Source organism: Encephalitozoon romaleae, chromosome V, assembly GCF_000280035.1.
Source record: "Encephalitozoon romaleae SJ-2008 chromosome V, complete sequence".
Lineage (NCBI taxonomy): Eukaryota > Fungi > Microsporidia > Unikaryonidae > Encephalitozoon > Encephalitozoon romaleae.
Genome location: NC_024900.1, coordinates 179,604 through 191,809, shown reverse-complemented (window position 1 = coordinate 191,809; position 12,206 = coordinate 179,604). Strand labels below are relative to the sequence as shown.

At 38.7% G+C, this 12,206-nt stretch overlaps 13 protein-coding genes across 13 annotated transcripts; 6 read left to right on the top strand and 7 right to left on the bottom strand.

The window, feature by feature from the left end:
- Positions 1-342: 342 nt before the first annotated feature.
- Positions 343-933, bottom strand: EROM_051650 (3-methyladenine DNA glycosylase; the record flags this gene model as incomplete). The annotated part of the gene is made up of 1 exon (XM_009266317.1): positions 343-933. One exon carries the CDS (start codon positions 931-933, stop codon positions 343-345), a length of 591 nt encoding a protein of 196 aa, XP_009264592.1.
- A 93-nt stretch (positions 934-1,026) lies between these two features.
- On the bottom strand, positions 1,027-1,545 carry EROM_051640 (hypothetical protein; the record flags this gene model as incomplete). Its single annotated transcript, XM_009266316.1, has 1 exon — positions 1,027-1,545. The coding sequence occupies one exon, from the start codon at positions 1,543-1,545 to the stop codon at positions 1,027-1,029; it is 519 nt and encodes a 172-aa protein (XP_009264591.1).
- On the top strand, positions 1,217-1,744 carry EROM_051630 (hypothetical protein; the record flags this gene model as incomplete). The annotated part of the gene is made up of 1 exon (XM_009266315.1): positions 1,217-1,744. One exon carries the CDS (start codon positions 1,217-1,219, stop codon positions 1,742-1,744), a length of 528 nt encoding a protein of 175 aa, XP_009264590.1.
- On the bottom strand, positions 1,697-2,314 carry EROM_051620 (hypothetical protein; the record flags this gene model as incomplete). The annotated part of the gene is made up of 1 exon (XM_009266314.1): positions 1,697-2,314. The coding sequence occupies one exon, from the start codon at positions 2,312-2,314 to the stop codon at positions 1,697-1,699; it is 618 nt and encodes a 205-aa protein (XP_009264589.1).
- Positions 2,315-2,608: 294 nt separating this feature from the next.
- EROM_051610 (putative transcription-associated recombination protein) lies at positions 2,609-3,739 on the top strand (the record flags this gene model as incomplete). The annotated part of the gene is made up of 1 exon (XM_009266313.1): positions 2,609-3,739. The coding sequence occupies one exon, from the start codon at positions 2,609-2,611 to the stop codon at positions 3,737-3,739; it is 1,131 nt and encodes a 376-aa protein (XP_009264588.1).
- A 28-nt stretch (positions 3,740-3,767) lies between these two features.
- EROM_051600 (DNA replication factor C subunit) lies at positions 3,768-5,471 on the bottom strand (the record flags this gene model as incomplete). The annotated part of the gene is made up of 1 exon (XM_009266312.1): positions 3,768-5,471. The coding sequence occupies one exon, from the start codon at positions 5,469-5,471 to the stop codon at positions 3,768-3,770; it is 1,704 nt and encodes a 567-aa protein (XP_009264587.1).
- An 80-nt stretch (positions 5,472-5,551) lies between these two features.
- Positions 5,552-6,424, top strand: EROM_051590 (acylcoenzyme A thioesterase II; the record flags this gene model as incomplete). The annotated part of the gene is made up of 1 exon (XM_009266311.1): positions 5,552-6,424. One exon carries the CDS (start codon positions 5,552-5,554, stop codon positions 6,422-6,424), a length of 873 nt encoding a protein of 290 aa, XP_009264586.1.
- A 99-nt stretch (positions 6,425-6,523) lies between these two features.
- On the top strand, positions 6,524-7,486 carry EROM_051580 (casein kinase II subunit alpha; the record flags this gene model as incomplete). Its single annotated transcript, XM_009266310.1, has 1 exon — positions 6,524-7,486. The coding sequence occupies one exon, from the start codon at positions 6,524-6,526 to the stop codon at positions 7,484-7,486; it is 963 nt and encodes a 320-aa protein (XP_009264585.1).
- Positions 7,487-7,589: 103 nt separating this feature from the next.
- Positions 7,590-8,891, bottom strand: EROM_051570 (WD40 domain-containing protein; the record flags this gene model as incomplete). The annotated part of the gene is made up of 1 exon (XM_009266309.1): positions 7,590-8,891. The coding sequence occupies one exon, from the start codon at positions 8,889-8,891 to the stop codon at positions 7,590-7,592; it is 1,302 nt and encodes a 433-aa protein (XP_009264584.1).
- A 375-nt stretch (positions 8,892-9,266) lies between these two features.
- Positions 9,267-9,593, bottom strand: EROM_051560 (60S ribosomal protein L30; the record flags this gene model as incomplete). Its single annotated transcript, XM_009266308.1, has 1 exon — positions 9,267-9,593. One exon carries the CDS (start codon positions 9,591-9,593, stop codon positions 9,267-9,269), a length of 327 nt encoding a protein of 108 aa, XP_009264583.1.
- Positions 9,594-9,677: 84 nt separating this feature from the next.
- EROM_051550 (hypothetical protein) lies at positions 9,678-10,169 on the bottom strand (the record flags this gene model as incomplete). The annotated part of the gene is made up of 1 exon (XM_009266307.1): positions 9,678-10,169. The coding sequence occupies one exon, from the start codon at positions 10,167-10,169 to the stop codon at positions 9,678-9,680; it is 492 nt and encodes a 163-aa protein (XP_009264582.1).
- Positions 10,168-10,854, top strand: EROM_051540 (hypothetical protein; the record flags this gene model as incomplete). Its single annotated transcript, XM_009266306.1, has 1 exon — positions 10,168-10,854. One exon carries the CDS (start codon positions 10,168-10,170, stop codon positions 10,852-10,854), a length of 687 nt encoding a protein of 228 aa, XP_009264581.1.
- Positions 10,855-10,963: 109 nt separating this feature from the next.
- Positions 10,964-12,148, top strand: EROM_051530 (putative membrane protein; the record flags this gene model as incomplete). The annotated part of the gene is made up of 1 exon (XM_009266305.1): positions 10,964-12,148. One exon carries the CDS (start codon positions 10,964-10,966, stop codon positions 12,146-12,148), a length of 1,185 nt encoding a protein of 394 aa, XP_009264580.1.
- Between the last annotated feature and the right edge of the window lie 58 nt (positions 12,149-12,206).

Genomic DNA, 12,206 nt, shown 5'->3' with positions numbered 1-12,206 from the left:
ACTTTTGTTACTATTCATACTACTCAACCATCCTAGATTAGGCTACATTTAATAGAGGGTTACCCACACAACACAACACACACATACATACATACCCCATCGATTCAATAAGAGGGTACAACATCCTTGCTGTATTCCTGGATATCATCACTCCCATTTCTCTCCACCTCATTCTACCTACTCAAAGATACTCTATCCTCTTCCATTCCATGTCCTCTATATGCTGTCTTCTTCTACACACAGCACATGATAGCCTTCCACAGACTATAACAGTTCTATAGGCAGATCTCAAAATCCAACTGGAAAGCAGTAGGTCGTGTGATGCTCCTTACCGATAGTAGACTATTGCTTGCCTCGCTTCCTTCTAATACAGCTAACAAACTCGTTGTCTTTTATGTAGAACCGAAGCTCCTTCTCTTCCCACTCTCCACAGTTCCTTATCCCAATCCTTTTTCCCACAATAACAGAGGTGTCCGCAACTTCCATTCCTTCCTCAATCCATATCTTAGAACTGGACATAATCCATTCCTTGTCGATCTCCTTCCGTGTTATTCCCATTGCAATGCACAGCTTCGATGGCCCATTTGCAATGTCCCGGTCCTTGACCCTGCCTCCTCTATGTCTCCTCATCAAGGAAATCCCACACAGAGGTTCCACTGCCCGTATAAGCACTCCAGCACCATCCTCCACAGACGAGATGTTGAAGCATTCATACATTCCATATATCTTATATACATAGCATGTCCCTGCTCTCATGTACATTGCTGAGTTCCGTTCCGTTCTTCTTCCTCCATACCCATGGCATGCCTTGTCCTCCCGCCCTACATATGCCTCGGTCTCAACTATCATCCCTTTCATAGTCTTCCCCTCCATTCTCCTGCACAGTATCTTCCCCAGAAGCTCTCTTGCAAGCTCTATACATGGAATCTCCATCTTCCGTAGCCCCACATATCCCATACATAACCCTAACCGTCTACAGAAATACACAAACCTCGGGAGAATAGACTAAAAATAGATGAACACTTTTTAATAATAGGTGGTTGCAAGCCTAAATGCCCCATTACTATTGCGCCACTGGGCAATCTCATTGAGAAGCCGTCGATAAACTTTGCTGCAGGCTTCTTCCACCTCGTCTAGATTCTCTTCGTTGAATCCAAGCTCGATATCTAAAATCATTCCAGATCTAACCACCTTGAAACATCCATCAAATACTTCAATGATGAGACTCTTCAATTCCTCAAAGCTACTCTCACTATTCCCAGCTGCCTCTCCAAGCCTTGCTACCTTCTCCTTCAGCGACTCATGCTCGAAAATTAACTCCCTGCATAGCTCTTGTGCCCTCTCACTCACCTGCTTCTCCAAACACTCCTTCATGAACTCTGCTATTTCAGGCTTTTCCACATACTCCATAATACGGCAGATCCTCTGTGCATTAACCCTGATGTTCTTGTACACTTTCCCTGATACATTACTGACTTTAAGAGGAATCGCTCCCCTAAGTCCTCCCAAAAGCCCAATGATTCCAATAACACTTATTGCAAGCATTATCTTCCGCTCTCAACTGTATTTATACATTTCTTTTCAATTATTCCTCATATGGAAATCCTTATTGAAACTACTCATTATCAACTTCCAGGTGTTATATATAAGAATGTTTAAGAAGATTTTTGTATTTAATAATTTCACCCAAATTAACTTATTCTTTGGCATCATTACCAGTATCTTGGGGGGAAATGATAAATAAAGGTTCTCTGATAGAGGAATTAACTATCTTGGATATTAAATAATCAAGGTTTCCCCTGTGATTAGTAATATACTCATCAATATGTTGAAGGAACTCCTCGGTAAGATATCTCTTTACGTTAAACGTTCCTGCATGTTTAATGACCTCAGTTTCCAATGAAATAATATTTATAACTATAGACTTGATTTCTTTCAAAGATATTTCCTTTTGTTCTAAGAGACCAGATAAATTACCCCACATTTTCACAAGTTCAGTGAGTTGGTTACAAAAATATTTGATAGTATCTAACTCATCGCCATCCAAAGATATTCTCCCTTCTTCACTTGCTGTGATATAAAGTTGAAGATTTGCAAGAGTATCCGAACACAAGGCTTGAATCCTCTTAACCTCAGAAACTATCCCGGGATATTTGGTTTCACTTCCTGGTATAAGGGGATTGACGCCATCACCGTTGCTTTCATCACTATTTGCACTTATAGAAGGATTAGATTCGTTTTCGTTACTCCTGGCCTTGGCCAAGCCTAAAAGGATTGAACCCAAGATGTTGGACAGTATTAGATTAACATTCATCTAGGGGTTTGATAGAAACTGTTTTTATAGTTTTAAATTGAAGTAAATGATTGATTTCAAGATGGATGATTAAATATGGTATGGTTGTTAGTAGCACTAATGATAGAATAATTCAAAATTCAATAAACTTCATGGATAAGAGATATTCCTCCAAAGATTATGACTTATAATTAAACATTAAGGACTTCAACCAATAATAAGCTTTTAGCTTACGGATAAATTTATATACTATTAGTTAGGGATCAAGAAGCTTTCTACCCCTTCTTGAATTTCATTTAATAAACAAACCCTGAAATGAGTGAAAGGGAATATGTTGAGGAGCTAGTTGAAGTGTTAGGCCAACTCAGCACTAACAGAGAGGAGGCAATGGAGCAATATGAGAGACGAGCACTTACATTTATGAAAAACATAAGCCCTGAAACCCTTGATTCTCTTAGCTTTGATAATGAGTTTGAGAGGATTGCAACGTATCCTATAATCCTTGGAGGCCTTTTCATGAAGAAAGAATTCAAGAGGATTGACAAGGTAGTCAATGAAGGCTTACTACCTTATCTCATTGGGAAGAAAAGAACTTATGATTACTTTATCGGACTCATTGTAAAGTTTTTTTATCTTGCAAGGAAAAACGAGTGCCAGGACAATTCCACCCTCTTCAGCCTTCTTGTTACAAATAAGGAGCTCGGTAATGAATATACCATTTCTGTGATAACCAATTGTCTTTTAGACATGCTTATCAGCAACAAAATATTTCAAAGAATTGAAAATACTATTGCAACAACTTCTGAGCAAGCGAGGTATAACTATTACAATGGAATAATATCTATGGTTGAGGGAGATTATGAATCTGCCTTGAAAAATTTTCATACAAGTATTATCCTTTCAAGCAATCGCGATCTGGTTCTGGGTGCAGAGAAGCGTGTTATTCTATGTATGTTACTTAGTAGTGACTACAATATTCCCTATCCCTATAAGCCGAGCCTAAGAACATATTTTGAGCTTGCTTCTGTTGTAAAAAAAGCTGAGATAAAGAAATTTGAGGAGACTCTAGAGAACAGCAAGGATGAGCTGATGGCTCAAGGGCTATACTTTGTAGCAAGGAGATTATCCCAAAACGTTATTCAGGAGGGAATAAGGAGGATAAGCATTGTATACTCTAGAATATCTTTTGTAGACATAGCATATCTTCTAGACATTAATCCTGAAGAGGCTGAGTACTTAGTCAAAAGAACAATCAGAAAGGGATTGATAAAAGGGAAGGCTATTGACGGTATTTTCCATTCTTTGAAAGAGGATAAACCTGTGGCTGACATAGGCATGAGCATTAGGGATTGTATACAACTAACAAAATACATTCAGGAACATATGAGATATCCTGCCATTGAGCCTTTATGCTATGAGAAGGTCAGAAAGGTCTATGACAAATAAAGTCCTTGCCTAACGTTGATTCAACTATTTAATACTCTCTATAAGGAGGGACTTCTTCACTTTCACTCTGACCTTCGTCATCATCATCTTTATCCTTTTGTACTTCTACATATGGAAGCTTTCTCTTGAGTTTTTTGTATTCTTTATCTAAAAGAAACCTTGCCTTGCGTTCTACTCCCTCGAATAGATCTGCTCCTCCTGGAAGTATACTTCCCAACCCAGTGATATCTTCTTTGGTCATATCATAATCAGCAATGTCGTCTATTGCCTTATCAATGCAATGTGTTTTCAGATGATATGCATGTTTTTTTAATATTAGCTCCAAGGCATATTTTCTAAGCTCCTCTGTATTAACTCTAATTTTGCATGATGAATGCATCGAAGCCATGTATAGAATTCTTTCTGCTTTTGAGTGCTTAGAATTTTGCCCGAGCCATGACGGAAACATCATTTTCTTTGTTAAAGGCCTCCCTTTAGTAGGTATTACAACGCTATACACTGCATGAAGTGGAGCCAGGCTCCAATCCTGGTCAGCCCCTCTTATGAGCTTTTCAACAACATCTCCCAAGCTAATAGAGTCAAAACACTCCGTAAGATCTCTTGCGCTCTTGAATGGGGTTTTTAGAATGTTTTCGCTTACAAAAAGCGGAATTAGAGAATAATCCTCAAAATAAAGATCGATCTTTTCAGAAATGGATTTTCTCTGAAAAACCTCTCCTGCTATATCAAATACATTTTTCATCACATTTTTTCTGACAAAGCTTTTAGCTATACTTGGACTAACCATCTTTCTAAGCGCGATGCTTTGCACCATACAGATCGCATACCTTATGTCTCCGTTGCTTTTTGCTATTATTTCGTTAAGCAATCCGTCTGATATTCTTTTTCCCTCCTTATCTATTATGTATCTGATTCTCGAAAGCATTTGCCTAGGATCTGGCTTCCTAAATCTTAGGTCTAGACAATGGTTTGATAACGTTCTTATTTTCAGGTTATTGCGGTCATTGCATATGCATATGATTGGTATCATAGCCTCCTTAATTACATTAACAAGCTCAGGAATACCTCCTCTGTCGCTTGACATCCCATCAACTTCATCCATTATGAGAACTTTTTTCTTAGATTCTCTTGAGTAAACAGATTGGCTGTTCACAAAACTTCTTATTTTACTGCTTATCTCTGATTTACTTCTAACATCACTGGCGTTAAATTCAACCACATCAAGCCCAAGATATTTGCAAACTACATGCGCCATAGTTGTTTTTCCGACCCCTGGCTGCCCACTTAATAGAACTGCTTTGTATTTCGTATGTCCCTGGAGATAGTCCTCTAATTGCTTGACAATCCCTACATTTCCTACAATTTCATTCTTCTTACTAGGTCTGTATTTCTCACTCCATATACCGCTCAAGCTAGACACATCGGTGACCCTGGAATTCCCCCCTGTGTCTATACCTATTTCTATTACATTATCGAGCTCTTTTTCATTGTTCTTGATCAGTTTAGTAAAATCCTCTTCATTTAGAATTTCTATGCCTAGTTCTTTTGCTTTCTGCATCTTTGAAGCTCCAGGGTTTTCACCTGTGACAAGAAAGGTAGTCTTTGATGATGGTACCGTTGTGCATCTTCCTCCTAGAACCATCACCTTTGTTTTTGCATCATCTCTGCTGATCTTCATGTCCCCAGTAAATACAAATACTTTTCCCTTTAATGGTTCTTTCTCCAAAGACATCCTGTAAGGTGAAAAAAATTTATTTTTCATCAACAATGGCAATCTTACCTTTCACAAAAACCTTATTGAAACAATCCCCTATGGAGTTCTTTAGAATAACAAGGCTTAGCGACGGAGTCTTTGAGGGCGCCAATCTCTGGTCTCCCTTTCCAGGATACCCTGCATTTGGAGGCCAATTAGCAGCCCAGTCCCTTGCTGCTGCATTCGCAACAGTTGGAGAGAACTCTATCCCAATCACAATGAGTATTTTGTTTATTAATCGTTGTAAATCAAGTCAAAAAGTCAAGTATGCTGTTAAGAGTCTAAAAGATGGAAGTATTGTAGATATGAGACAAGTAGACTGCTATCAAAATGATGTCTTGGTATCCAGTGCTCATATTAGCTTCAGTAGACCGGATAATAATGCCCATGATTATGAAAGCAATCCGTATAAGATATATGATGATACCTTCATTCCATTTTCTGAATATATATCTAGATCTATGGCCACCAGCTCTGTGCCCCAAGCAGAAGTTAATGCAAAGTTCCAAATTTTATATGATAACATGCTAATGATGCTCAATGTGTTGGATGTCGATGTGGGTGTGGAGAATAAAGACATGAGGCAGATTCGTATCAAAATAAAAGAAGAACAAGAAAGTATAAAAGGAAAGGCATCCCTTCTCACATTGATTTCTGACATATTGCTGGTAGAAACGGCTCTTATGACATCTAACCTGACACTATTTTCAAGTGATCTATCGTTGCTGACTTCCTTAAATCACGTAGTGAACTTTGTAAATCTAGAGAAAGATATTAGTGATGGGTATTTGTACTACATTGTAAAATGTAAAGGAATAAGAAATTCAAAAGCTATTTGCGAGGGGCAACTAATCCATGAGGATGGGGCCCTAATATGCTTGACAGGCCAACAAGGCGTATTCAGAGTTAAGTCCTCTTACTCCAGGCAATAAAATGGATCTATTGACTTAACTATCTTCCCGATATTAACAATATTAAATGTTTTATAAAGATTTTATTTTCAAGCTTTTAACAAAGATCCCTAGAATATTATGGTTGTTGTAACCATAGCAAAATCAAATGCAGACGCTAACGAAAAAAAGGACGAGAAGTATTGGAACTATGAATGCTACAACATACCCACCGGATGTATAGAAAAGTACCAGATATACCAAAGAATGGGCAGGGGGAAGTACTCAGAGGTTTTTGAAGGGCGTAAAGACAAGGAGAAGATTGTGATAAAAACGCTTAAGCCTGTAAGGAAAGCAAAGATTTCCAGAGAAGTGTTGATATTGAAAAGCCTTTCTCATAAGAATATCATAAAGCTTATAGATGTTGTCGTTGACTCCGAGTCTCAAATATACTCTTTGATCTTTGAATATATAGAGCACGAAGACTATGCAAAAATATTTGAGAAATTAAGCTATATGGATATCATCGAATACTCTAAGCAAATCCTTTCCGCACTTGATTATTGTCATAGTATGGGCATAATTCACAGAGATATCAAACCACAGAACATGGTGATCAACCGGGAGAGAAGGGAGCTAAAAATAATTGATTGGGGGCTTGCTGAGTTTTATCATCCAAAAAAGGAATACAGTGTAAGGGTTGCAAGTAGATACTATAAAAGCCCGGAGTTACTCGTCGACTATCCATACTACGACTATTCTCTTGACATTTGGTCGTTTGGATGTGTTTTGGCCGAATTGATATTTAAGAAAAGACCCTTCTTCCATGGAGAGAGTAATAGCGACCAACTTGTCAAGATAGCCAGAGTCTTGGGATATACCGACTTAAGAAAGTATATCGAAAAATACAGAATCGCACCGCTCAGCCCGAAGCATGAGGGAACAGGGGAAAGAGTACTGCTCTCCTCCTTTGTGCCTCTTGGAAAGGCCAACCTTTACATCCATGCCATAGATTTGTTGGAGAAAATATTGGTGTATGATCATCAAAGCAGACCTACTGCTGAAGAGTGCTTGAGACATCCATTATTTAAGCTGGAACACTAAGCTCTTCGTGTGCTATTGAAAAATTAAAACTCTTCGAAAAAACCACCTCTTTTATTTGCCAATGTTCGCCTCCAAATATGCTAGCATGTCATAATCAGTTTATTTATCCATCTTTGTTGTAGAATCTACTCAAAGCTCCTTTTCTGACAGGCTCGGCATCAAAGTATCTTGAAAACTCCTCCTTGGGCTTGTCTACCTTTGGCTCCTTATAAATACTTCCAACCTTAGACTCCATAGATATCAACTCATAAGGTATCTTTTCCATCAGCCTTCTAACCTCTTTCTCACGTCTTGCTTTCTTGGAGGTAAAGGGAGAATCCTCATAAGAATCATATACAGGATCACCACACCCGGGAACAATGATACTTGATATCCCATTTGCGTGCCCAATACATAATATGTCTTCATGATTACAGAAGTCGACACTTGATACAAGTGACCCCACTTTATGCTTAATATATAGTACTTCACCGGAGTCAGAATTGATAAAATCTTTCCATATGTGAACATTTCCACCGTAAGACAATGCCAGCATGCTTTTCTGACTCAAAGAAGTTGCTATTAAGCCAGATTTTGCCCGAAGAGTGTTAAGCTGTCTATAAGTATTTCTTAAGTCCCACACGTTGATTCGATTGTCCATCCCCATTGTAACCATAGATCTTCCGTCTCTCTCAATCTCAATGCTCGAGATAGCACTTTTATGACACAATATTTTCATCAAGTACTCTTTGGAGCTCGGAGACCACAGGCTAACAACACCCTTGGTGCTACCGGTATGTATAATTGCATTCATAGGGTTTTGCTTTATGGAGATAACCTCCTGATTTTTCATCAAGATCTGGCTCACAAAATTTCCAGTAGATATGTCTTGGTATCTTAGAAAGCCCCTGCGCGACACGCTTACTAAAAGATAATGATACGGCAAGTATTCCATCTTAAATACATCGCTGTTATCTCTGACACAATGTGTTTCGACACCGCACCCGTCATATATAAAAACATTATTCTTCTGAGCTACCGCAATAAATCGCTCATTGTGGAGATATATCGCATCATACATCTTGTCATTCACATCAATTTCAAAATGTAAATTCATAGACTTAGTGTTGAATGACGCCAAGTATCCCCTGTCATTTCTTAGAAGCATATGCATCCCATTCCTGGAATATTTAGCGTGAATTGGCCCATTGTCTAGCCTTAGATCGTATGCCTGCTCGCATGCTTTGATGCTAACATGTCTTCGTATCTTACTCTGTGTTGCGTCATATGTCTTTTCATCAGAATCTACTTCTATGTAACCGCAAGACTCTGTTCTTAGTATGTCATAGCTTGATACGTCCCTATGAGCCTTCTCCACTATCTTTCTTCTGCTCTTTATTTTTTCTTCTATTATCTTTTTGGACATCCTGGGTCTACAATATCTTTGCTTTTACTGTAACACTAGAGCCATCTTCCTTCAGCCCAATAAGGGAGCTAAACAACTGCTCACCTGTACTCTATCTCTATGCATTCCCCGTCTCTAAGCTCATATACATCAACCTCGATACCGTCGGCCAGCTCTCTCTTTCCCTTTTTGAGAACAATCTGCTCTACGTCTTTTCCTGTCAGTTTACATATTTCTTCCTTCAGCTCCCTGATAGTCTTGTCCAGCCCTATGGTAATTAACAGAAATACAGACATTCTATCAGTACATTTCAGCTTTATAAGACGCATTGAGGTCTTGCTTAAGGGCAGAAAATTTCGATGGTTCGATAATACATAAAAATCAACTAAATAACTTTTATTCTCCCCTGGAAGGTATCAATTCAGCCTCTCCCTGGTCAATAATAGAGATACATCCCAATCTATGCCCTCTCTCAGTAATGTTCCCCAGCTCCTCATTATTAGCGTTGTGGAAAATAATAGGAAGCCCTCCAGCCAAGACACTGTAATATTCAAGCTGCTTCCTTTTTGTAGATGGAAAATTCGATGAAATAACAAGGCATTTGGCTCTTTTCATAATAACAGACTTTATGGCTTGCTTAAATCCAACAATGCACTCCCCAGTCCTCATTGCTAGCAAAAGCGCAGATGTAACATTATCACCTTTGTTGCTCTTTCCACTCATCTCTATCCAGGGCAAATTTTTTTTCGAATTAATCTCAACTATCTGAGGCAGAGGGCCATACCTAAGAGCATTACACCAAGACTTCTAGTTAAATTTATTAAAGCTGGGTCTCTTAATGTCTATGTTTCCATCATGCTTGACCTCTGCCATTTCAGAAAGCTTTCTGGCCTTGTTTTTGTACTTAAGCCTTGGTATTCTGTCCTCTATATTTCTTTTTTTGACAAACTTGTTCTTCTTCATCTTGTCCGTTATAATTCTTTTTCCACATTCTTCGGAATCCTCTTTCCTTTCACAACTTTTATGTTCATCGTTCGGTGGCATCTTGGCAAGTGCCAAGGCCTTGTTCTCCATATAACATATTTTTTCAAGAAGAATGCTTGTCTTGGCCAGCATCTCCTCCACTGAACTTCCGGCCCTATCTTCCTCATTCATTTCCTTGTATATGACAAGATTCATAAGATACACGGACAATAAATCGCTCTTTATATCGAGGATCTCATTCTGCATAGAAGATCTAGCTTCGTTTAAGTCATCGTTGACAGACTTAATATCATCCCCGTAAAATTTCTGCTCCATGGGGATGCAAGAAAAAACGCTTTTGCTTGTGGTAGGCAATAAAGAAATGTCTATGCTGTCAGGAACATCACAGGCATATGTCCTGTCTTCAGATAAAGGTTATGGTGTGAAAAGAGTGTCTCCGTCCAATACTTTTATAGTGAAGAGAGGTAATAAGTATATAAAGATCGATTATGTACTGGAGCTTGTTGAAAACCCATTGGATCTTGAGAAAATCTACCATCTTATTCCACCCAGTTCGATATGGAATCTACTTCCCCCAGTGGACCTCAAAAGCCATTTCTACCTCGGTGATGGCCAAGTAAGACTTGTAGAGAAAGAGCTGAAACTGCTAAAACTAAATGATGGGCATGTAAGAATCAGCTATAAAGACATGGCAGATATAGTTTGTTACATGAGCAGTATTAGGGACCGCGATGATTTCGATCTTAAAATGGATATTTATCCACACCTGGTCAAGGAATGGGCCCTGGAAAATTTCACAGGAGATTCAACGGAAATAGGGCTTTATTGTCTCTTGGGCTGTGACGAAGAAAATGATATGACGAGCTTCTTGAAACGATGGGAGGACTCGTCTCCAAATGAAATAAACATTGAGGGGCTTGTCCGCCAAGTAAACTCCACATTTATTATTCAAGAAAAGAAGGCAAGACTGCAACAGTACCTCAATAAATTGATTGGATAACAGGTGTTTACTTCATAATTTTTTGAAATGATCTTGTTTTAACTCCATCAATCATCGGCTGCAAAAAAGTTTTCAAATTCAAAAGCTTGAAAAAACTTCCCAACTCCTAATGATAAGAAAAATCTCTGAGGTAAATTACTTAGAGCGTAGATTTCTGGCTTCTCTTTTCCTAACACTGTTTGTAAGCTACACCATGAGGAATAGGGCAAGAGCTCATAACTTGCTGTCTGCGATGTTAATTCTATATGTAGCCTTTGATCACAAGCATACTGCATATATACTTGCGTCCATCGCCCTGAACATCTTCTTACTTAAGTATGTGCCGATGACCGAGTACTCATTCACCTTGGTGAACATTATGGTTCTTTATGTCTACAAAATCTTTGGAGGCCTCTTTGAGGAGAGAATTTCAGGATCATTTGACATTTCCGGGGTCTTGATGCTAATGACCATAAAGATGTGCTACCTTGGAAAAGAGTATAACAAGAGAACGAACACCATAAAGGATGCCCTGTCGTACATATTGTTCATACCAGGCCTTATGCTAGGCCCAGTCCCAACATTTAAAGATTTCATGGAAAACAAATATGAAAAGCCAAAAAAGCCTCCATACGAAACCTTCCTAAAATCCTTTGGGTTTTTGATCCTCTTTCAGGCCTTGAGAGTAAGTGTCCCAAGAAGCCATCTTTTAGAAGAAAACATTTCATTGCCTATGAGGCTGGTCTATATATATCTCTTTACAGTAGGAAACAGGATAAAATTCTACTTTGCATGGCATTTCTCCCATGGGTGCTTTACCTTCCAAAACTTCCCAAATCTCCTGAACGCCGACTTTATAAAAGTAGAATTGGCAACAAGTGTAAAAGATCTAAGCACCTATTGGAATATATGCACTGGGGTCTGGCTAAAGAACTGCTTCTTCGTCCCAATGAAGAAAAGATCGATATTCTGGGCCAGTCTGGCAACATCTGCAGTTTCTGCACTGTGGCATGGCATAAACCCATGCTATTTGGTAATGTTCCTCTCACTTTCGATCTCCATTCCGGTTGTAAAAGAAAACAACAGACTGATCCAGCATTTCTTCCCATCTTTGTTCTGGATTCTATCTAGGGTGCAAATGCTTCTTCTCACAACATATTTTACTGCATCCTTTTTTCTTCTGGACATTTCAGACCTTATATATGTATGGAGAAGTGTGTATTTTGCCGGCCACATAGTTCTTGCATTCAGCTTGATTGTACAGACAGCTATTAAATTTTTTTCACCCCCAGTAGAAAAGAAGAGGACTGATTAAAACACATGCAATCTTTAATTTTCTTTATCCGTTATAAAATTCCTATGGAATCACCAAG